Source organism: Hyalella azteca, unplaced genomic scaffold (genome assembly GCF_000764305.2).
Source record: "Hyalella azteca isolate HAZT.00-mixed unplaced genomic scaffold, Hazt_2.0.2 contig10616, whole genome shotgun sequence".
Lineage (NCBI taxonomy): Eukaryota > Metazoa > Arthropoda > Malacostraca > Amphipoda > Hyalellidae > Hyalella > Hyalella azteca.
Genome location: NW_025940648.1, coordinates 156,096 through 178,100, shown reverse-complemented (window position 1 = coordinate 178,100; position 22,005 = coordinate 156,096). Strand labels below are relative to the sequence as shown.

The window sequence follows — 22,005 nt, the reverse complement described above, 5'->3', positions numbered from 1 at the left end:
CCTGGTTATATTTTATCTTTAAACTTATACGTCCAGGTAACGTTATGACGACGTAATGTCAACGCTAACATTTCCCTATTAATTATGCACATTAATCACAAATCTCAGGGGTTATAAAATCGAGAGAAAGTACAACCTTTAAGCGGCAGGGTTTAGCTGCAGGGCTTAGCGGCAGGGTTTAGCGGCAGGGTTTAGCTGCAGGGTTTAACTGCAGGGTTTAGCTGCAGGGTTTAGAGGCAGGGCTTGGCTGCAGGGTTTAACTGCAGGGTTTAGAGGCAGGGTTTAGCTGCAGGGTTTAACTGCAGGGTTTAGCGGCAGGGTTTAACTGCAGGGTTTAACTGCAGGGTTTAGAGGCAGGGCTTGGCTGCAGGGTTTAACTGCAGGGTTTAGAGGCAGGGTTTAGCTGCAGGGTTTAACTGCAGGGTTTAGCGGCAGGGTTTAACTGCAGGGTTTAACTGCAGGGTTTAGAGGCAGGGCTTGGCTGCAGGGTTTAACTGCAGGGTTTAGAGGCAGGGTTTAGCTGCAGGGTTTAACTGCAGGGTTTAGCGGCAGGGTTACTCACTTTGAAGTACTGGACCAGCGAACGTCGCACGCCCTCCTCCGTGATGGCCACGTGATCCCAGGCTGGGGTCCGGGGATCAAACTGGGGGCACGCGACCCCAAGCACATCCCCGTGCCCCTCCAGCAGCCCCGTCCTCCCCAAGAACCCCAATGGCGCCCCCCACCAGGGATATAATCACAAGAAGAACTTCCATCAACAAAGGGAATTCACGCTAGCGCAAATCAATTGTTCTGAGAAAGCGTTAATTTTTACTTAATGGTGTTCAAAATAATACTTCTTTGTAAATACAGCAACTTTAGCGTGTTTATGTGAAGCGCTATGAAGAGCTAAAATGAGAAAATTTACTCAAAATGGAGAAGGTTAATGGAAACATTTTCTCCTTTCCAGAGCCAGTAGACTGAATTTTCAGCTAATTTGCAGCAGCAGCAGCAGCCTGAATTTCATACATTACTGGAAATGCCGACAAATCCGTTCCAATTTCTCTTTTATAATGTTACTATTACAGGAATTTCAAGTATTACTTACATTCGTTGAATAAAACAATGAATTCATACGCGTATTCTTGACAATTCTTCCGGCTAAATTCATGGTTACTGTTTTACACTTCCAACGACGACTAATTCGTTTATAGGTCCTAATTAGTTACTGTATCTTTTTGAAACAATAATTTATAGGATCATCATCTCGAGAGTGAAGATGGATACAGCACCATCAATTGAACACAATTCGATTTTGGTGGCTAAATTTAAAAGATCGAGCGCCCCTTTAGAAACGAATAATTTCACGGTCATTTTTTATTCGGGGAATTACCAAGAATTTACGGCGCAAAAATTAAAAGTTGGCGCTGTTTAAAATTGAGCATGGCAAGAGAAGGAAATGAATCCGAGATATTACTAACGTCCAGTTTCTGGCAAACGATTCACGCGGAATAGGCTAGCGTCAAGGGTCTGCAATGAAATGCTGCTCCACTCAAATACACTCGAAAATAATGCATCAATACTAGAATAACTGGTTCAGTGTACGAGAATGAATTTCTTTGAAAGAACAGAAAGGCACAATCTTCCGATAAGCTTTGTGCGAGTGGCAGCGACCACGACCACTAGTCCACACTCCACGACGCTGACTGTGCAATATTCACGCGGTTACTAATACTAACACGTACGGATTCAATTTTAGCAAACCAAACACCTCGAAACTAATGGACAGCTACCAATCACAGACCTACACGAAAAGATCAAACTAACAGTAAACTTGCAATCGAGTTTGCTCCTGATCATCCTGATGAGAAGTAGTTTTCATTTCATTATTGTCGATGATGTCTGACCAAAATCTCGCCCTTATTGCAACTATAGGCATTTATTTGCCTATACTTACAAAATATTTGAGATAAGAACTTGACCTCAAAAGGACGCGTCAACTTCGTAGAAGCAGCTGCTAGTCAGTTTCCTTTTGCTATGTGACCGACCAAATACCAAAGATGAGCCCAATGGCGGGCGCTGTCCAACTTACGACTACAGTCACGGGATTAAGGAATTTCAGTGACCGAATCTGACAATTTCGCTACCCTCTAATCACGTATATAGATGATAGAACGGGAAATAAATTCATCAAGTTTGCTGAAGGTAACAAATCATGTCGGAAACTACCGTAAATCTTCAAACATCAGAAATGTAGTTGATCAGAGTAATTTAATGAACCTGTGTTAACTAAGAATATCTCGCCTGTTTATGGGTAAATGAAACGAGAAATAGAACAGAATTTTTTTAAACATGTGCTATTTGTGTACAAGCAACACAAATTTATGTGTCCCGAAATCTATTTATTGGAATTCAAATAGTTTCATTAAAGTCTCTGACTTTCAACGGAATCATGTGAATGCTTGAAATGAACAGTAATCCACGAGATTTCTGATGTCTTCTCAATTGCTCTTCCTTCTTTCCCCACACCGATACGTTGTCTAGCCCAGATTTTTTTCGGAAGAACATTCCAAATTGCATGAATCTATTAAATTACAGTCCTCAAAACTTTTCTATCTTACGCTAATCATTTTAGTATCGTAATTGTTCAAAGAACGTGCACTTCGTTCACTTCTGAAACGTGGGTTCCTGTCCAAGCTAGTGTTCAAGTACGTGAGATAAGACGAACATTTCTGCAGCCTGCTACCCGGTACACGCGGCCTTGCCCACGATCGCACGACGTGCCTCTTGCTTAGTTATCTCGAGCAGTTGCGACTGCGACGTGACACTTCCTGTTTGCAAGTTAATTTCGTGCTCCTCTCTAACGCCCCGCTTAGTTGGCTTCAATTTCATCCTTGCGGTTGTTTTCTTATGCCTGCAAGTTACTTACGCGATGTTATCCTTCTATTGAAACCATCACTGAAGTACCATTAGCAGATAGCCGTGCAAACGATGCAATTAACATAATAGGAGGTTGAATTTCATAGAGCGGATCAGGACTGGATTAACGGATATCGGACAGACGCGAATTGGTGGCAAGCGGCAGTGAAGGTTCGGTTGTGCACACTGTTTGTGATTAGTGCACGTTATCGTTCAGATTAATTAACAGACGACATTATTCGTAATTGTTTTATTAAGCTAATTCGTACGAGCTAATTCATCTGCTGAGGGCAATGAATTTGAACCAGCCTGATAATCTGCCTGCACCAACTGGTCATCAAAGCGCCGTTTCATGTCACGATACAAGTTTGAGTGGCTTAGACCAAACAATCGTTCACCGGTTGTCGGATTGAGGGTCGAACTCAATGCAAGATTACTAGGAAAATAACGTTTAAAGGCAAGAAATAGATCAGAAAATGTTGGGTTAGTAATGCACATTTACTCAAACATATTATTAAAGCATCCATAGGTCAATTGGCTAAAAGCACATACGCCCAATACGATTAACTATTACTGAAAGCCACAAGTTTGTACTTGCAAAAGATAAAAGCCAAAATGGCGCTCCACATGCAGTCACACATCCAGCATGACCGGCACAGGCTAAATGTGCCTAGTGTTGCTTCTATAAGGAAGACGATATGCGGGCACCTCGAGAAGTTAAGAAAACTTGTCGAAGGCTCGCTGATGGAAACACGATAAAAGTTGAAGAAATTATCGAATCTATTAACTGCTGTGGAAACGATGGTGCCATGCAGACGCCGGAGGTATTTAGTGTCGGGAACACAATACACGACCCAGACAACTCGCGAGTCCTCGTGAGAACTTCTCTCCACGAACATAAAGTCTCCTAAAGATTCAAAACTTTCGATTATAATAATAATCACGATACCAATTAGTATTGGAGAATAAACATGCGAATGGCAATAAGTTTGAGTGCCAAGCACGACATTTATGTATAAACGTACGTAATTTATGCGACTGTTTCATCCCACATATAAAAAACGTCAATGGCAGAGCTCCTTGTTAGCATAAAAATTTTTTTACATCGAAAATTTTCATTAGAATCTTTTTACATACAAATATATACATGCATTAATATAAATAAAACACAACACATCTAACAGCCTGAGAATGTAAAGCAGTCCAGACGTATTACATCCCAAAGCTTGCTTGAAATATTACAGATTTGTTCTTGTTACATTTTGTGCTTCCCTATTATTTAGAATCAGTCGTAAGGGCGAAAAGCAGGAGTATTAGAAATACAACTTTCAGATGCAACAATCTTTCTAAGGAAATAAGACGGAATTGATACTAAAATTAGTTTTCCGTAGTTTAAATTAATATTTTCGAATGAAGAACCGAAAATCAGAGAAATGCTGTGACACGACAGTAAAACTTATCCATTGTTTTGACTTCTAAGCAAATTCATCAGATAATAGAAAATTTTTGTCGCACAAAGAACAGAAATTGAACAACAGAGATTTGAGAGAATAGTATGGAGGTAAAGCAGCATTGTCGACGAAAACAACTCCGGCGCAGAGATTGTAAGTTTCAACGAAAGGGGCAGCCTTGGCTTACATAGGAATGAGGGGGCGGTGTGAAGAGAGCGACATGGTGGAGGGGGAACGAAGGATATGAAGACGAAGGTGACGGGGTTGACAAGAGTGATAAAGTGAAGAGAATGACGCGGGTGACGACAGTGACAAGAGGGAGGGGAGGGGCACATGGCAGGAATGACGGAATAGCGACACATGCGCGGCGTTGCAGGTAACCGCAGCTTCAGCTCGCCATCGCATCTTCACCGTCCTGGTAAGGCCCGCCCTCCAAACGCTCTGAAGGGAGAAACTTTCTTAGTCTTCAAGTGGGAAGCCAGTTTTAGCACGAGTGTTATAAGAGCAGAAGGGATAAAAATTTCATGGAATCAAGGAATCTGAAGATGAAGCAGGCAAATGTTTACTAGATATTCTAAATAACACAAATTCGTCACAGAATAAGATATTTAGCAACTAAAATATTTACAAATTCAGTTACAAATTTATCCCCATAAACAAGATTATTCTGTCATCTAAAACTAAATTCAGTTACATGCATAAATGATTGAGGAACTGCTGGCCTCATTGAACATTTTTTATTTTATCTTTGGCACACTTGCCAACACCTGACACTAGTTAGAGCCACACAATTTGACAAATTAAGCTGTTATGAATTAGTTGAAAACCATCAGCCAAGCGCGTTAGTGGCGTCACGCTAATTTTTTTTTTATCTCTTGCAATTCTTCAGAAATAATAGACATGCAGCACATAAAATTTGCCATCATCCTTAATTTCGGTCCAACGCATATTTAGTGTAACTATGATCTTCTCTTCCGTAACGCTGATCTTTTCTTCTGTCAATACAAGACTAATTGCAGCACAGCTATAACCGTTATATTAGGACCTTGTATCATTGAAATATATATTTATAACCGTTTTTCAGGCCATAGGTTCGCTTCGTTATTCTACTGTCGCATTACTGTCTGATGTGACTCACTCCCCCGTTTTGTAGGTAGGTCAACAGAGTGTTCACTACGTAGCGCAGGAAATTGGAAATTTAGCACGTGGTTCAATCCTTGCCAATAAGAGTATCTATGTCAGATTACCGCACTGACAGTGGATTTTAATACATGAAAATAAGATAGAAATTACTAACTGCTTCCACTATCCATGGGTGACGTGAGAGTTACTTTCTCGTGCATTTAGTACCAGCAAAAGCCACAAGAAAACTTCCATGCAGTTTATTGCTAAATATGCAAGCAGTTAGAAGCTCGCACCTGTCTGGTCGAGCATGACGGCGTCTTCCACCGCGGGAGGCGGCGGTGCCGGGAGAGAGGACGCCTGTACTAGCGTCGCCCCCTCACTGAGCAACGCGTGGCTGCCGCCAGCGATGTTGCAGCCGCCCCCGCCTGGCGGCGAGTTGAACGAGTAAACGAAGGACGGGGACGTGGGCACTTTTCTTCGCTTCTTAGTGACGTCGCTGAGGGGAGTGGGCAACCCCCAAGGGAAAGATGTGTTTGAAGCGCCTGCAGGATCACTGCAGGATATTGCTTCCTGGCTCAGCGCCTGCAGGAGTACACACATCAGTCAACTACGAGCAACAGAGAAGGAATAATGATCAATGAAAGGTAAGTCGTAGGCCAATCGAGTTACACTCAAACGGTTAAAATGAATTACAATCGAACAAAAGTATTAGTGGAAATAGAGTATTAATATTTATTTCCTGTTCGATCGTAAAAATTCGGTGCTAAACTTAGAACTATGATCAATAAAATACTTTGAAAGAAATTCAACTTCCATTTCATCATTCACATGATCAATTACACGTTCAGAAACGCAGCAAAATCTCCCATACAACAGCAACTGCAGGTTGGGCAAAAATTTCCCAAGACCGAAAAATCATAGCGGTCAATGATGGACAAAAATAATAAAATCAATGAACCTGGCAATTTTTGAGAAAAAATTTAATTACGCAGCACAATTGTTTATGTAGCCTAACGCAGTCAGAAAATAAGTGAGACACAAGCTCATTCTTTACCTAAAACTAAACCCAAGCGCTTTCCCACTCGTGCCGCGATTGATTGATCCAGCATATACTGAGGCAAATAAAATGCTGGGTTACAAAGTTAAAATTCCATAACTTCCACTCAAATTTAAGCTAGAAAACGGCGCGTAGGTTCCAAACAACACCATCCTTCAAGTTAGGAATGAAGGTTCTTCACTTATGTCAACGGCTCTAATGCAACAGCACCGGAGCAAGCTAATCAATTGCTAATTATTGTTGAGTGGACAGCAGGAGGGACTGACTTGTAGAGCTGGGGGTAGCTGGGACGGGGACTGCGAGCAGTGCACGAGGGACGAAAAGCTTTGGGACGCGGCGCCGCCCGCCGGCGAGGAGGCGGCAGAAAAAGACGTGTGTAGCGCCAGGCTTGGGAACGAGGATGGGCTCAGGCACTGCTGCTGCTGCTGCGTCGTGGTCGTGTTCCTGCGTTGAAAATAATATGGTTACGATTATGGTGGAGTGTCGTGATGCCGTTACGATTAGGGTGGAGTGTCGTGATGCCGTTACGATTAGGGTGGAGTGTCGTGATGCCGTTACGATTAGGGTGGAGTGTCGTGATGCCGTTACAATTAGGGTGGAGAGTCGTGATGCCGTTACAATCAAGAACGATACAGATTGTCAGTTGCCATGCTGACAATATCGGTGTGAGCATCACCTGTTGAGCTGGCAAGTGCATGGGTTCGCAGCAATAAATAAGCTTCCTTGGTACCGAAGCACGATTGGCTGTTGTGCTGTTATTTTTATTGACAATAATGCAATTTTATTAATTAATACACGCATCATAAACGTAAAACGGTAATCATGCAAAAGTGCTTTCAATTAATAACTTTTCGAAACGAACAATAATAAGTGTGCTGTTGCATGGAATCCTTTTACAAAGGGAAATCATATGGAAGAGGAAAAAGACTTATAAATCCGCCTGCGACAAACAAAGTTAATCAGGTAGGAGTTCATGGTCTGAAGAGCTCAACTCTCTGAAAACTTTATCAGCTAGTTCTGTTACTTAAGCGTCACACTTCAGTACACCGAGTATTTTTTGCGTACTCGAATTTATTTGAAGATTATGGCGGTTATATTTATTGAAATGGAAATTGTTTTACAGAGACGAAATCCGGTGAATGAGAGGAAAGCGTGTTAATGAGATAAGATGAGCGTGGCAATAAGAGAAGAAGAGTTGTCTGATGAGAGATGACTGGACTGATGATGAAAGTGCTGGTTAATAGCAGGAGAACATCGTGCTGATGAAAAGAGAGCTTTCTTATGAGAGGGAAAGAGCAGCTTTCTAAGATTAACAAGAGGAGAAGAACTCAATAAGTGAAGAACTCAAGAAGATCAAGTTGATAAGAAGAATTAATTTTTATAATGATTTAGAAATGGCGTGTTCATAGGAAGGGTTAATGTTTATAATAAGAGAAGAGAGTGTATTTAAGAAGAGACCTTATTCCTAACAAGAGAAGAATGCGCATATATATAAAAGAAGAGATATTAACTATAGTAAGAGAAGAGCGTGTATATTAAAGCATGACCTTGTCTTGGTGACGAAGCAGCTGTTGGCGGGGGCGGGGTGTTGCTGTGAGGCGTCCGGGGGCTCCTCTGCCACCCTCAGGTGGAGGCTGTAGAGCTGCGCCAGACGCTGCAGCTCGTCCTGCTCTGCTACAGACGACGGCTGCAGCTGCAGCTCTGATGCTTGTGGGTCCTGACAGACAAGGGCCATCAGCACGTGCGTGATACAGGCAGCATTGTCACGCACAACGCAGCACGCACAGCCCCACGCACCACGAGCACGCAGCGCCATGCAGCACGCACAGCCTCACGCAGCACGCACAGCCCCACACGCAGCACGCACAGCCTCACGCAGCACGCACAGCCTCACGCAGCACGCACAGCCNATATTTAATTGCTACATACTCCATATATTATAATTCTAAGATATTCACCAAATGGCGAGTGGATATATATTTAATTGCTACATACTCCATATATTATAATTCTAAGATATTCACCAAATGGCGAGTGGATATATATTTAATTGCTACATACTCCATATATTATAATTCTAAGATATTCACCAAATGGCGAGTGGATATATATTTAATTGCTACATACTCCATATATTATAATTCTAAGATATTCACCAAATGGCGAGTGGATATATATTTAATTGCTACATACTCCATATATTATAATTCTAAGATATTCACCAAATGGCGAGTGGATAAATATTTAATTGCTACATACTCCATATATTATAATTCTAAGATATTAACCACATGGCGAGTGGATAAATATTTAATTGCTACATAGTCAAAATATTACAATTCTAAGATAGGAATTCATCTAATTCTACCCACCTTAGCTGGGTGGTTTTGGAAGACTGCAGGTACTAAATACCGGTACTTATTACAATATAATAATAATAATATAATTCTTGTAGTTTAGTAGATATAAATAGCAGTGCAGCATTGGCATAAAGGCCAGATAACAACTACACAGCAAGAACACCGGCATCACAGCCATGACAGCATGTGAGTAATGCAATATCACGGCTTTGCAATCATGAACATCTGACACTCATAAGTACGAGATCGCACTTATTATCCAGACTTATCCAGACCATCTCCCGTGCTGTACGCGATAAAATGCGGGAGGTAATCACCCAGTGTTGAATAATCGTGCACCGCAGCATCACAATCTAATCATCACTTCATTCTTTTCCCAGCGCTTCTGTTGTCAGAGCTCACTTCATCCTGTGACTCACTTCATCCTATGACAACAGGACTCACTTCATCCAGTGACTGAGAGCCTCACGTATATACTGGAAGCTACTTCATGGTGGGAAAAAGATTTCGTCAGTCCTAGTAGTGCTGAGCTGAGTGAGCTCCGTCTAGAATGAGACACACGAGGTACCACTCACCAGTATGCGCTCCCTGATCTTCTGGAAGCGCAGACGAGAGCTGTAGAGCGTGCCGCCAGACCCCGCCTCGTCGCACGCCTACAACATCGCAGAGCCGTGAGTAGAGAACCTTTTGATGTCCTCACGCGAGATGTAAAAGCTTTTGTCACTAAACAATTGATTGCGAAGGTAATGCAAAACTAGAATACACTTAGAACCGCTGTGTAAAATTCCGAACAGGACGACAGCCCCAAAATCCTTCCACAACTGAACATGAAGCGCAATACTGCAGGACTCCTGGCAAGCGTCACCAGGCATATCCCACGAGAATGTTTGCCTGGCTCATATTATGATTCATGTTGTCTGGTACATTCGGAGTGATGATGAAGCTGTACAAATTTTTGAGCTAATATCGCATGGATCAATCAAAAGAAATATCAACTCGCAACAAAGAAGCATTCCCTCAAATTTTGCTTGGAGTTAAGGAAATAATCAATCTTTTTTGGCTAAATTGAATACAAATAAAAGGTGAAGTTCCACGGTAAGTAGCAGATAACACAAGTGATGCAACATCGATGAGTGCCTTAAAAGTGAACTCAATTGTTTACAGCTGTCTATTTCTTCACCAATGTTCGGCGACTGGGAAAGAAGACGACACTACACAAAGATTTTGTAAAAGTTGGGGCTGCGAAGGTTAGTTTCTTCGTTTTTTTTTCTGCCAGGGATCACCAACCTACAGCCCATGAAGGCGCCTCATGCGGCCCGCTCACTTCAGCCGGACGTAAGACGATATTATCTCCATGTTGCTACAAGATTATGTTTTCTTGTACAAAAGTGATGAACTATGGATGAAATTTACTCCATACCCAATGCAGAAAACGGAATTTCTGAAAGTAAAATTGTTCTTTTGACCACGACTCAAATAGAGAGATAGAAAACGGATAGAATTAATTCTACATATATTTAAAGTTTAATATAAAATTTCTCAAAAGCAAAAAAAAAGTGTATGAATCTTTGCACTAATAGAGTGCCGGGAGACTGTCAACCTCTATTTCTTAGGCGCAGGTTCTTTAAAGAAGCCGGTGGGAGTTGGGCGTCGTGTTGTGAGAGAAAAAAAACCTTCACTAATAGCACAAAACATTAGCGATGAAGCTACGCTACGGTACCTATATCACAGCGGCCATAACTCATAGTCGTATATATCTAGGATGCAGTGATATAATTAGAACGGGTAATTAGGAAGAAATTCAAAGCAAGGGCAGCCAGTGTGCCAGAAAAGGTTAGAACGAAAAACTAGATGGTACCAATCATCTAAAAAAAAAGAACATAGCAAGGAAAGCGATCCGGTCAGAAAGCCTCAGATAAACTGGCTCTTGAACCAAAATCGAGGAAGCATTATGCACCACTCATACAAAAACACATTGGCCAAGAAGATGAATTTTTCCGAGGCAGTGAATGACAATAATGAGGGAACGAAGATAGTAATAACACCTGGGAGGTTATTAAAGCATGGCACACGAACAGGAGCGAACTACAGGGATAATCTAACCATGGCAGTGGAGGGAGAAGGGACGCCGTACACGGGACCTGGCACCTCGGTGACCCAGTCGCTCTGCTCGTCGTCAGCCTCGCGGCCCTCGTCACACGTGAAGACCTCGCAGTGCACAGCGTCATTGCCATCAGCAGGCAGCTCCCCGCCGTCACTCTCGTCGCTGCTGATGCTGCAGTCACCACCTCCGCTGGTGCTGGTCCCTCCTACCAGCTCACTGCTGCGTAGTCTCCCGTTGCTGCCGTTACAGCAGCTGCGCACAGAGCTATACGGGTCAATTACAGCAATAATAACACAAGATAACTAGCTACTGAGCTTATCATTACATAACTGATGATAGGACCAAAATCTGAATCAGATTTTATTACTTCATTATGTGAAGGTTCAATTTATTTCATTACTAAGATTTAATTATTTCATTATGTGACGGCCAATAAAAATGTAGTATCCTGCAGCATATTGTCAACATCCAAGGTGCTTTGGTCTAAAGAACACTGTTTCAGTCTTTTGCGCGCTAACGGTCTTAGCAGAAAAAGGATGTAGAATTACCTAATGACCGAGACGTGCATTGTCTTCAGAGAGTCGTGTTATGACAGTTCTTATCGAGCTACAAAACAAGTTAAAAAGAACTTAATGGTATGACCCTACATTTTCGCTCCGACCCTTCACTCCCATTATGAAGACATTTGAAAATTAAGAATTTTCCATCTAGTTTAGATAAATTGCTTAGACAATTTTGCAGTTCATAACATATAATCAACCCAATGGCCAGGCCCCATTCAATCAGCTGTCAGTGGAAATCTATCAAGAGTCATTTCCATAACATCCATCGACTGCCTTTGCCAATATCTAACTTCCATATAGAGGCTCCATACCCACTCTATGCAACATTTTTGTGCATTTGAATTTTGCTGTAGCATAAAAAGAGGTCAAGGAATTGTAGCCGTGGTCGCAGAAAAAAGTGTGATAAGCTTGTGAAAGATGAGGTGAATATGCATTTCTTAATGAGGCGAAGATGCAATAAAACAAGAATGCTTTAGTGCCTCATACCGCGAGGACGCAAAGGACACCGAGGGCGTCCACGAGGAGAGCACGAGGTCGTCGCCCTCTCCACGCCCCTCACCACCACAGGCGCCATCACGACTTCGTTTACGCTTTCCTCCGCACAGAGCAGACCTGCAACAGCGCAGTAATTAAAATTATCACACAATAAGGGTCAACAACACGTCAGGCTCACAACTATCGGGCGGCGCAGCGCGTCTGCAGCACCCACCATCTGGCGGGGGCGTGCAGGGCTACGGCACCCACCATCTGGCGGGGGCGCAGGGCTTCGGCACTCACCATCTGGCGGGGGCGCAGGGCTACGGCACCCACCATCTGGCGGGGGCGTGCAGGGCTACGGCACCCACCATCTGGCGGGGGCGCAGGGCTACGGCACTCACCATCTGGCGGGGGCGCAGGGCTACGGCACTCACCATCTGGCGGGGGCGCAGGGCTTCGGCGCCCACCATCTGGCGGGGGCGTGCAGGACTACGGCACCCACCATCTGGCGGGGGCGTGCAGGACCTGTCTCTTATACACATCTAGATGTGTATAAGAGACAGGTGCAGGACTACGGCACCCACCATCTGGCGGGGGCGTGCAGGACTACGGCACCCACCATCTGGCGGGGGCGTGCAGGACTACGGCACCCACCATCTGGCGGGGGTGTGCAGGGTGTGCACTCTGTGCACCACGAGTGAGGAGCGCCAGCGCGCGCTGCGACACGAGCTGCTGTTCACCGCGTCGCCGGCCACGTCCAGGGCAAGTCTCTTGCACTTGGGCTTCCTCCTGAGAACACGAAAACTTTCAAACAGAATCCACAAAATATAAACAATTTTGAAAACAGTCACAAAATTCAGGGCTAGTCAAGAAACAAGATTGGCGAATATGAAACATTTAATTATTTGATGTGGTTATAAATGTAGAACGCTAGACATTCCCTTGATTAGTAACCTGTCAGTTTGCGGGATCAGTATTTTGGTGCTAGTCTGACTACTGCGCTGGACTATGATATTAGCGTCATGAATGCAACACTGCCGCAATGCTAGTCAAGTAGGAAGGACGAGTAACATGGCCACATGCCTCCGAGTTACGGATAATGGCTAATAAAGTCAGAGTGTTAAGTGGTGCTAGCAAATAAAATAATAAATACTCATGATGCAATACTGTTGATTTTGAAAGGAAACTTGCAAGTAAATGCTGCTCATTTGCGAGAACTAACAGTTTCAAAAATTAACCCAAATTGACTTCATTCAAATTTTAACAATAAATATTATAACTTCAAACTTGAGTGGCCTAACCACTACCAGCAATGTAAACATGTAAGAAAACTTCACTGAAAGGAAATTCAGAGCTTGGACGTGCGTAAAGATGCCATAGTCTCAAGGGTTGTTTGCTCACACTCTGGCAGAACACTGAGAACAGTTGAAAATAGTTATCTTTCTACGAAGGCCTCGTTAATATAAACTTATTGGTAAGATGGATAGTTAAAGAAGAGTAGTTTCAGTGCCAGTAAGGATGACATATATTGGATATAAATCATATTCTATAGTTAACACACCTCCAATTAGCAGGGTAGCCATCATGGTGAACACACCTCATGTTCGAGGGGCGAGAGGCAGGCGAGAAGTTCTCATTGACCGAGTCGCTTTCAACGAGGCCCGCTGCTGCTCGCGGCGGCCGCAGCGTCCGCGCGGGGCGGTAGCGCGGCACTCGAGCGCAACGGTTAACACCCTCGTCAGAGTCTGAGGGCGGGCATGCAACTTTATGCATTGTGCCAAATACGTGTACGAGGGTCATCCGGATTGTAGTACCTACCCGTTTGGGAATTGAACAAAAAGAAGTATATATTAACAAATGTAAACATGTTTATTGAAAAGAACATGTATTACTATTACACTACTTCTCTACATAATCTCCGGACAAATTTAAGCATTTGTCGTATCGTGTCACGAGTTTTTGTATAGGTACCATTGTCATGTTCCTCCGCCGCCAGTGTATTGAGATACGCAGTCACGTGTTCTTTCAGTTCTTCGTCATTTTGAAACTTTGTCCCTGCCATGAAGTAATTGAGTTTTGTAAACAGATGAAAATCTGAAGGAGCCAAGTCCGGACGGTAGGGCGGACGGTCGAAAATTTCCCACTTTAATTTTTCGAGAAGTTGTTGCTTTATCCAAGCCGTATGCGGCCTGGCATCATCATGCAGGAGAATGACGCCGGTAGACAACAGACCTTGCTATCGATCTTGAATTGCCCGCCGTAATTCTTTTAATGTTGCATAATATGCATGGCCATTGACTGTGTCTCTACGGATCATGAAATCGATGAGCAGTACACCTTGCCGATCCCAGAAACACTGGCGGTGGAGTAATATGACACTGGTATACAAAAACTTGTGACACAATGCAACAAATGCTTAAATTTGTCCAGAGATTATGTAGAGAAGTAGTGTAATACATGTTCTTTTCAATAAACATTTTTACATTTGTTAATATTTACTTCCTTTTGTTCAATTCCCAAACAGGTACTACTTTCCGGATGACCCTCGTACAATCAAATTTACAAATGATCTTAACAAACCATCCACAAAATGCAAGAACTTTCCAACTAAAAATAGATATGGAATGCCTGAGAAAAGAACATTGTCTGGGTGAACTTACAAAACTACTTGACCTAATTGAATGACAGCTAACACACAACAAATTTGATGACACTTTTCAACGGTAGTATTTTTAATAAGGTAGTGATTTAAATATCTTGAAATTCTTGACTAGGTATGCATCTGAGACTAAAAACGCCAAGCTGATGACAGACCAACAATAATCAACATTTCAAGTTAGGTATGATAGAAAGATGACTGATTACCAGTGAGATGCATTGAAGACTTGTTGTCTTGGGAGTTGGCACCACCCGTGTGGACAGCATCTTCAGCACTGCTTGAAGAATAGTCACTGAAGCAGCCATTGCCTGTTACATCATGACACATTTACATCACTACATAATGAAAATGTTATATCATACCTACATCATGAAAATGTGTCAGCAGTGATACATTTTCCCTCTCACAAATGAACACTTCAGAGGTTTTTAAAGGCATCAAATGTATAGAGAACAAGCTATGCACACTGTCAGATGATGACTGACAGTGAACCGAGACAGTGGAAGTGTAGTTATTTTAATCGTTATGTCAAGGCATTTAGGATTGGAACAGATTAAAAACACAGTTAAAAATGACATGACACTGGCAGAGACAAAAAACAAATCAGAAAAGAAAAGAAGATGAGAACCGTGGTTAATTGACAATCAAGTTGAATAGGTTTGTTCCTCATTTGCCCAGGTAGTCCTCTTACAATTCAATGTTTTAATGCCAATGCATTAGCCCACTCTAGGTGTAAGCAGCACTATTCTTGAAGGCAACTTTCAGGGATAAAAGACTTATTCATAATAAACTTACAAACACAGCCAGAATATTGAGACAAGCACCAGGAGTATCATCTTGACTGACAACTTGATGAAATTTCCAGGTCAACTTCTTACAATGAAATGTTTAGGGCATCTGTCTCCTAGGACGTCTCATTCATTACTACTTTGCCGCATTTATCCATGGTTAAGACAAGTCAATCCTAGCATCGACGTCATAAAATTGCTTCAATCCCAAATTCACTAAAAATTTGAGAGCAAAGACAACTCCAGACAAATTCACTGTATCTCTATTGGCAACATTTTGGAGTCCAGCTCCATCATCATAACACAGATACAATCAGAAGTTAATAGTCATGATTAAAAACGCACAGAATTTAAAACCTAAGAGATGCTTGAGAATAAGAAAGGTGTCTTTGATGTGTCTGTTATAGAATTTTCTATTCAGATTCAGTCTGTTATAGAATATTCTATTCAGATTCAGTCTGTTATAGAATATTCTATTCAGATAGGTACCTATGTTGATGACACCTTTCTTATTTTAAAGCATCCCTCTTTTGTTAACCTTTCCTTTGATTACCTAATTTTGCAATATAATTTTATTAAATTTAACATGGAAATTGAATCTAACAATAGTTTGTCCTTTCTCAACTGCAATTTTACTATATCTAATGGCCATTTTCAGACTAATCTTTTCCAAAAATCAACTTTCACCAACCTAAGCACTAGTTTTTTTGGCTACTGTTTTTTTCAATTCAAGTCGAACGGGCTTCAAACACTATTACACCTTGGCTTTAGTATTTGTTCTACATTCCTTGCCATGTACACTGAATTTGAATTTGCCCACATCTTCTCACTTAATGGATTTCTTTCTACCTTAGTGTTAACCCAAATTAAAAAATTCATGTGCAAGCAATACTGAGTTTGTTAGAGAGCCTGATCATATGAACATTATTGATTCTTATATCCCATACATTGGTCATGCATCCAAAGCTATGTCAAGAAAATTTGAAAATTTGTTTATGAAATACTTTTCAAACATGAATCTTCATATTTTATTAGAGATCAATTTTAAAATGTGTTCTTTCTTAGGTACAATAACAGCCTCCCTTTATATATGCAATTGTCATTGGTTTTTAAATATAGTCGTGCACAATGTGCATCTGTATATGACAGGATGACGTCACACAATCTTTATTTAGAGCCACAGAGCATAGAGGAAGTACTTGTAGGACTGGGCAGTTACTATTGCGCCCTCCTCATTTGGCTGTGCGGACTCACGCTGAACAGTGCAATGTTCCAGTGTCCAAGTGACTTCAAGGTTTGCATATTTTAGAATAATTGTACATTTTCAAAGAAAGGCTTAGTTTAATGCAGCCTTTAGCTCTTATCCACTAGAAATCCCCACTTTAGGTGGGTTTTTTCTTCAATTATGGAGTATCCACTGTATTATTATGAATATGACATAGTGAATAGATAGTTTTTTCTGTTTTATTTTATTTTCTTACTCTGTCTTATGTTCATAAATTTAGATATTAAATCCTGTGTTTTTTTTCATTGCTTCTGACTGTATTAATTTTTGATAGTAGCGGGGTTCTAGATTTTTTCAAACTGTTGATAGAGCTGGATTACAAAAAATTTTCAATAGAGATCTGGTAAATTCATTTGTAGTTTTTTTTTAATTTGTAGTAAAGTAGATTGATAAATATACTGTACATATTATACAAGCAAGTAAGTTGAGACAAACTATTCAGACATATTTCTTGAAGGAAATATCACACAACTGACATAGACAAAAGAAACTTGAATTGAATGCTGACAAGTTGTCTTACCTTTGGACTGATTTGCTCTTCTCCGAAAGGGTCGTCTTTTACGCTGCAACGTATGTGACTCATCCAGAGCATGGCTGAGGTCAGATACCAGAGCATCCATTTGACAGCCCCATGAAGAGGAGTGACTTCCACCACCAGCAGCAGCTGCAGCAACAGCAGCAGAGGCACCTCCATAACAGGTCAAATTAACTACACCAGGAACAAGGCTACTTGTGTTAGTTCCTAAAATATTCCTGTTAGAATGGTTACCATTAGCAGTAGCCATTGTGAATGAGAACTTTGCCAGAGTTTAATGGTCAATTCAATGTATAAAGGTTACTATTTCCATTAACCATTGATTTTACATTAATCTAAAAGGCCGTTATATTTCAGTTGAACTGTTTTTTAACCTAGAAGGCCAAGGCATGAATATCATCAATGTACAATTAGGATCTTACAATTACAATTTTGACTGTAACACTTTCACACTTTGAATTTAGAGACACAATTCCATCAAACAAGGCCATAAGTGATGGGTGGGGTAAATAGGGATAGTCCTCAGTCATGGCGTGAAAATGTTATAGCAGCACATCTAATTGAATATTCAAAACTAAAAATAGTGGCATAAGCTTCAACATTTCTCCTATCTACCTATGCAACATGTAGTTAAGAAATCATACATTTACTAGCTCAAAAAAATCTCTGAAAAAAGTTTTATAAGTGATAGCTATTTTGATAAAATACTTCTGCTAAGGTCAGTAGTAAAAAATATTTGCCATATGGTAAACGTGCCATATTCCGACATTGTGGGTAATACCGATACTTCTCAACTTTTTCCTTTATATTAAGCTTTGTCTTAGTTCCACACATGCGTAGATGGTTGAAAATTTGAAATAGTGATGTCATACTATTGCACACCAGATTTCTGCTAAACACTAGGCCTGGCGGGAAAATGTTAAGATCCGCAGAGCGAAAGTCCATGTCACCCAGTTCTTCTTCTTCTTTGCAGGGTGTCCACTGGGAGTGGACTTAAAGCCACAGGTCTGCCAGATGGATGACCATTGGGCCTGAGAGCCTATAGCTTGTGGTTTTCAGCTTCTTTGTATATGAAATCAATTGCTGCCGTCTTGTGAGGTTGGCTGATGTAAGCTCAGTACAGGATTGGGTAGAAGTTTACAGGGAACATATATTAGTAAATGAAATGAGTTACTGCTAATGTAATTTAGATAAGTAACGGCTGCTAATATAACAACCTTCATTAAACAAAAAACAAAATAATAATAATAATAGAAATATATACATAATTATAATAATATTGAAAAAAACCTAGATGATCTACTTGCTAAATTGAAACATATATCAGCAGTTGCTATGCATTAGCAATTCTATCATGCTTGCATATATACAGCATTGCAAGGCACTCATCTAAAGATCACTTAGCCTACCTGACTTTAAAATAAATACATTGAAAAATTGAGAGATTTTCTGTGATACCTTATCACTAAAGTTACCTCCCCCCAGGAGATTACAAAGGTTAAGTTCCACATTGATGCTTCTCAAGTTACTTAGTAGCTCCTGTCTTGGTAGCACATGACGCTGACAGTCCAGATGAAAGTGAACAATTGTGTCTGTTGTGTTGCAGGTGGCGCACTGATCAGAATCACTCATTTTAAACCTGTACAGATAGCTCCTGACACCTGCATGCCCAATTCTAATTCTTGCAGATGCACATTCTAGCTTGCAAGACTTCAGACCAAGCCAAGGGCGAAGTCGCGGTTCCACCATATTGTTACTCAAAAAAGCTCCTTTCTGAGTCTGAGCAACAGTCATTTTCCAGTTCCTAGTCCAGCACTTGTGTAGTTTCTCCCTCAGGACAGTAAGTGTCTCCTCTATGCTTAGGGTGCTCATAGCAGAAAATGCATTTTGGTGGCCCATGTTAGCTGCCCGGTCTGCAATCTCATTGCCTTCCACCCCTGAGTGGCCTCTCAACCATTGCAGTACAGTTAGGGCTTGCCTTTCTAGTACAGCGTCTTGGATTTTGTAGACGTACTCCTTGTACAAGGGGTTGACGGTGTTTCTGATGACTTGCAGGGCCGACTGGGAGTTGGTCAACAGTAGGATGTCCTGCGTTCTTAGTCTTGGGTCCAGACAACAAATATGCAGAGCCTTCAGTATTGCAAAGAGCTCTGCACCAAGAACCATGTGTGTTGGGTTCAACTTCCATGTAGTGGTGACTTGTAGACTTGGTGCATACATAGCTGCAGCTGTGGAACCATCGCTGAGTTTGGATCCATCAGTACACACATGCACATGGGAAGGAGAGTTGGTGTGGCAGAACTCCTTGATTATCCCCCTATTGATGCCAGGGGGGGCATCACGGCTACATGTGCTTTGGGTGGAGAGTTGGATATGAGGTTCAAAATTGTAATAAGGTGGAACAGGTGAAATGTTGGGCATTGGGATTCTTTTAAAGCTTGGCATGGCCAAGTCAGATAGGAGACTTCTGCCTATTGTAGAGAAGAAGCTTGAGCCAAAGTTGCACACAGAGACACCAGTCTCATGGCCAATTTCTTGTCTTTATTGGCTTTTAGGGCAGCACAGGGTTTTCAGGTACCATTTTAGGAAAAGGTAGTCAAACCTGATCTCTAAGGGAGGTATATGGGCTTCAATCTCCAGTGATGTAATGGGAGATGTGTAACGGGCACCAAGGATAATTTCAAGTGCACTGGACTGTATTACTCTAAGTTTCTGAGTATTTTGCAGAAATGTCACCAAGTTTGAATAGAATGCTGCCATACTCAAGTTTGCTGCGAATAAAGCTAATGTATACTTGCCTGAGCAGACATCTGGAAGCACCCCAGCTGATGCCAGAGAGTGCCCGAAGTGGTGCCAGTCTGCGGAGCCCATCATTCTTTAGATGAGAAATGTGTGAATGAAATTTAAGTTTTGGGGCATCAAAAAGGACACCCAAAACCCTTTGCACAGGTACGCTTCCAATTGGTTGATCTGTGACAAGCACATTGACTGGAGGTATGTTACGTCTACGCGTGAAGAGTTGGAGTGAGGACTTTAGTGGGTTGATGGTGAACTGCCACTTCTCAAGCCACTTGCCCAGCAAGTTGAGATATGATTGCATCAACTCCTCAGCAGCCGCCACAGAGCTAGAGACAACAGCCAAAGTTATTATCATCGGCATACAAGAGGACCTTTACTTGAGGAATTCTTGGTAGGTAGGTCACTTAGCATTATATTGAAAAGAGTTGGGGATAGTACAGCACCCTGGGGGAGCCCTCTGCCTAGGTACTGGCTCCTAGAGTTGCTGTTGCCTATCTGCACTGAGGTGGTCCTTTCTTTTAGATAATGATATGTCCACTTGATCAGTTGCGAGTCCAGTTGCATATTAATCATCTTGCACAGAAGTCCATGATGCCATACACAGTCAAAAGTAGTAGTAGTAGTATGATGGTTTGCTAGTGCTTCAGCTATCAAGCTATTTCGCACCAAAGGTCAAAATGTAACATTGCCAGCAAGGCGGAAGGTCTCAATTATTACAAATCTCAAATGAATCATCACCCACAAGGGGCGGAAGGTCTCAATTGTCCAGCCCGCTGAAGCTGGCTTGAAGGAAGCAGTGTTAGCATCTCAAAGAGACGAAGTGACAAGGAGGGACAGGTGAAAAGCAACAGAAACGAAGACACTCGAACAAGAAGTTGCTGACACGGGATGTCGGCCGCCCGCACAAGAGACAGAGAAGGGAAATGTAAGCAATCCTACCTACATAATAACTTAGCCCCACAACTGAGACCTGCAGTCAGACACCGCAAGCTCAGCGGTGGGGCGCTCAGGAACAATCCCCCTAGGAATGCGAAATCCCATAGGACTTCTGATGCATCAGAAGTCCCCCCTGAGGGGATACACAGTCAAAAGCCTCCTGAATGTCCAGATAGACCACCAAAGCATAACTGCCATCCTTAGCTGCTTGTCTAATAGTCTGAGTCAGTGTGGCCAGAAGGTCAATGGTGCTCCTGCCATGACGATATCTAGTTTGAGTGGGAGGTAATGCATGGTTGACCTCAATGTGATATTCAATTCTTTTTTGAATAATTCTTTCCATTAGTTTGCCAATACAGGACAGCAAGGTTATGGGCTTATAGGACTTGACTTCTGTTGGATCTTTCCCAGGCTTTAGTATTGGGCATATGACCCCTTGCTTCCAAGCCATTGGGACTGTTCCACCTAAGAAGCTGGTATTATATAGGTTGAGGAGCTCCATCTTTATGTGATCCAGGCTCTTGGTAAGGAAGACACTAGCAATGAGATCACTTCCAGTTCCAGGTGATATGTTTTTTGGCATTTGCATGCACTTTTGGAGCTCATGAATACTTATTTCAGGGCATTGTGGCTTCATATTTTGTGCCACAAAACTCTCAACTCTGTCTATCACCTCCTGGTCTTTTTCCTGGTCTCTGGATGGGACCATGTTGCCAGTGAAGTGTTTGAGAAAAAGGTCAGCAATTTTATGATTTGGCGTGTTGTGGTTACCTATTGGGAAATTCCTTGCACATTGTTTCCCACCAATGCTTTTTATTGTGCACCAAACCTTAGAAGTGGTTGTGGTGCTGCTAAGTGACTCAGTAAACTTGATCCAGTTTTAATTTTCCTTTTTAGTGCCAGGTGTTTTGCTACTGCAACACATCTTTTGTAGTTAATCAGATTAGAGGGGGTTGGATGGCTCCAGA

General features: G+C 42.0%; 3 protein-coding genes across 3 annotated transcripts in view; all 3 read right to left on the bottom strand.

Moving 5' to 3' along the window:
- The window catches only part of LOC108668532 (von Willebrand factor A domain-containing protein 7), a 29,070-nt gene extending 28,051 nt beyond the window's left edge, over positions 1-1,019 (bottom strand). Inside the window, exon 1 of the mRNA XM_018155767.2 lies at positions 563-1,019. The gene's annotated coding sequence lies outside the window, so the exon portion shown is untranslated. The remainder of the gene's footprint in view (positions 1-562) is intronic.
- Positions 1,020-2,310: 1,291 nt separating this feature from the next.
- Positions 2,311-8,347, bottom strand: LOC125178534. The gene is made up of 4 exons (XM_047882507.1): positions 8,079-8,347; positions 6,798-6,975; positions 5,768-6,056; positions 2,311-4,790 (listed from the first exon to the last, which is right to left on the bottom strand). The coding sequence occupies exons 1-4, from the start codon at positions 8,345-8,347 to the stop codon at positions 4,738-4,740; spliced, it is 789 nt and encodes a 262-aa protein (XP_047738463.1). The 3' UTR covers positions 2,311-4,737.
- A 1,089-nt stretch (positions 8,348-9,436) lies between these two features.
- LOC108668531 lies at positions 9,437-17,765 on the bottom strand. The gene is made up of 7 exons (XM_018155766.2): positions 17,288-17,765; positions 14,901-15,002; positions 13,633-13,780; positions 12,690-12,824; positions 12,045-12,170; positions 10,995-11,247; positions 9,437-9,544 (listed from the first exon to the last, which is right to left on the bottom strand). The coding sequence occupies exons 1-7, from the start codon at positions 17,550-17,552 to the stop codon at positions 9,437-9,439; spliced, it is 1,137 nt and encodes a 378-aa protein (XP_018011255.2). The 5' UTR covers positions 17,553-17,765.
- Positions 17,766-22,005: the final 4,240 nt, after the last annotated feature.

What these genes read in the sequence shown, in the direction of transcription:
- LOC125178534 (XM_047882507.1), bottom strand. Translation starts at nt 8,347, where the DNA reads ATGGCGCTGCGTGCTCGTGGTGCGTGGGGCTGTGCGTGCTGCGTTGTG. An exon ending in TGCTTCGTCACCAAGACAAG is followed by an intron (nt 6,976 to 8,078) that starts GTCATGCTTTAA and finishes TTTTCAACGCAG; the next exon opens with GAACACGACCACGACGCAGC. An exon ending in AGCTACCCCCAGCTCTACAA is followed by an intron (nt 6,057 to 6,797) that starts GTCAGTCCCTCC and finishes GTACTCCTGCAG; the next exon opens with GCGCTGAGCCAGGAAGCAAT.
- LOC108668531 (XM_018155766.2), bottom strand. Translation starts at nt 17,552, where the DNA reads ATGGCTACTGCTAATGGTAACCATTCTAACAGGAATATTTTAGGAACT. An exon ending in GTGTCCTTTGCGTCCTCGCG is followed by an intron (nt 11,248 to 12,044) that starts GTATGAGGCACT and finishes CTCTGTGCGCAG; the next exon opens with CTGCTGTAACGGCAGCAACG. An exon ending in CTTCTCCCTCCACTGCCATG is followed by an intron (nt 9,545 to 10,994) that starts GTTAGATTATCC and finishes GCGATGTTGTAG; the next exon opens with GCGTGCGACGAGGCGGGGTC.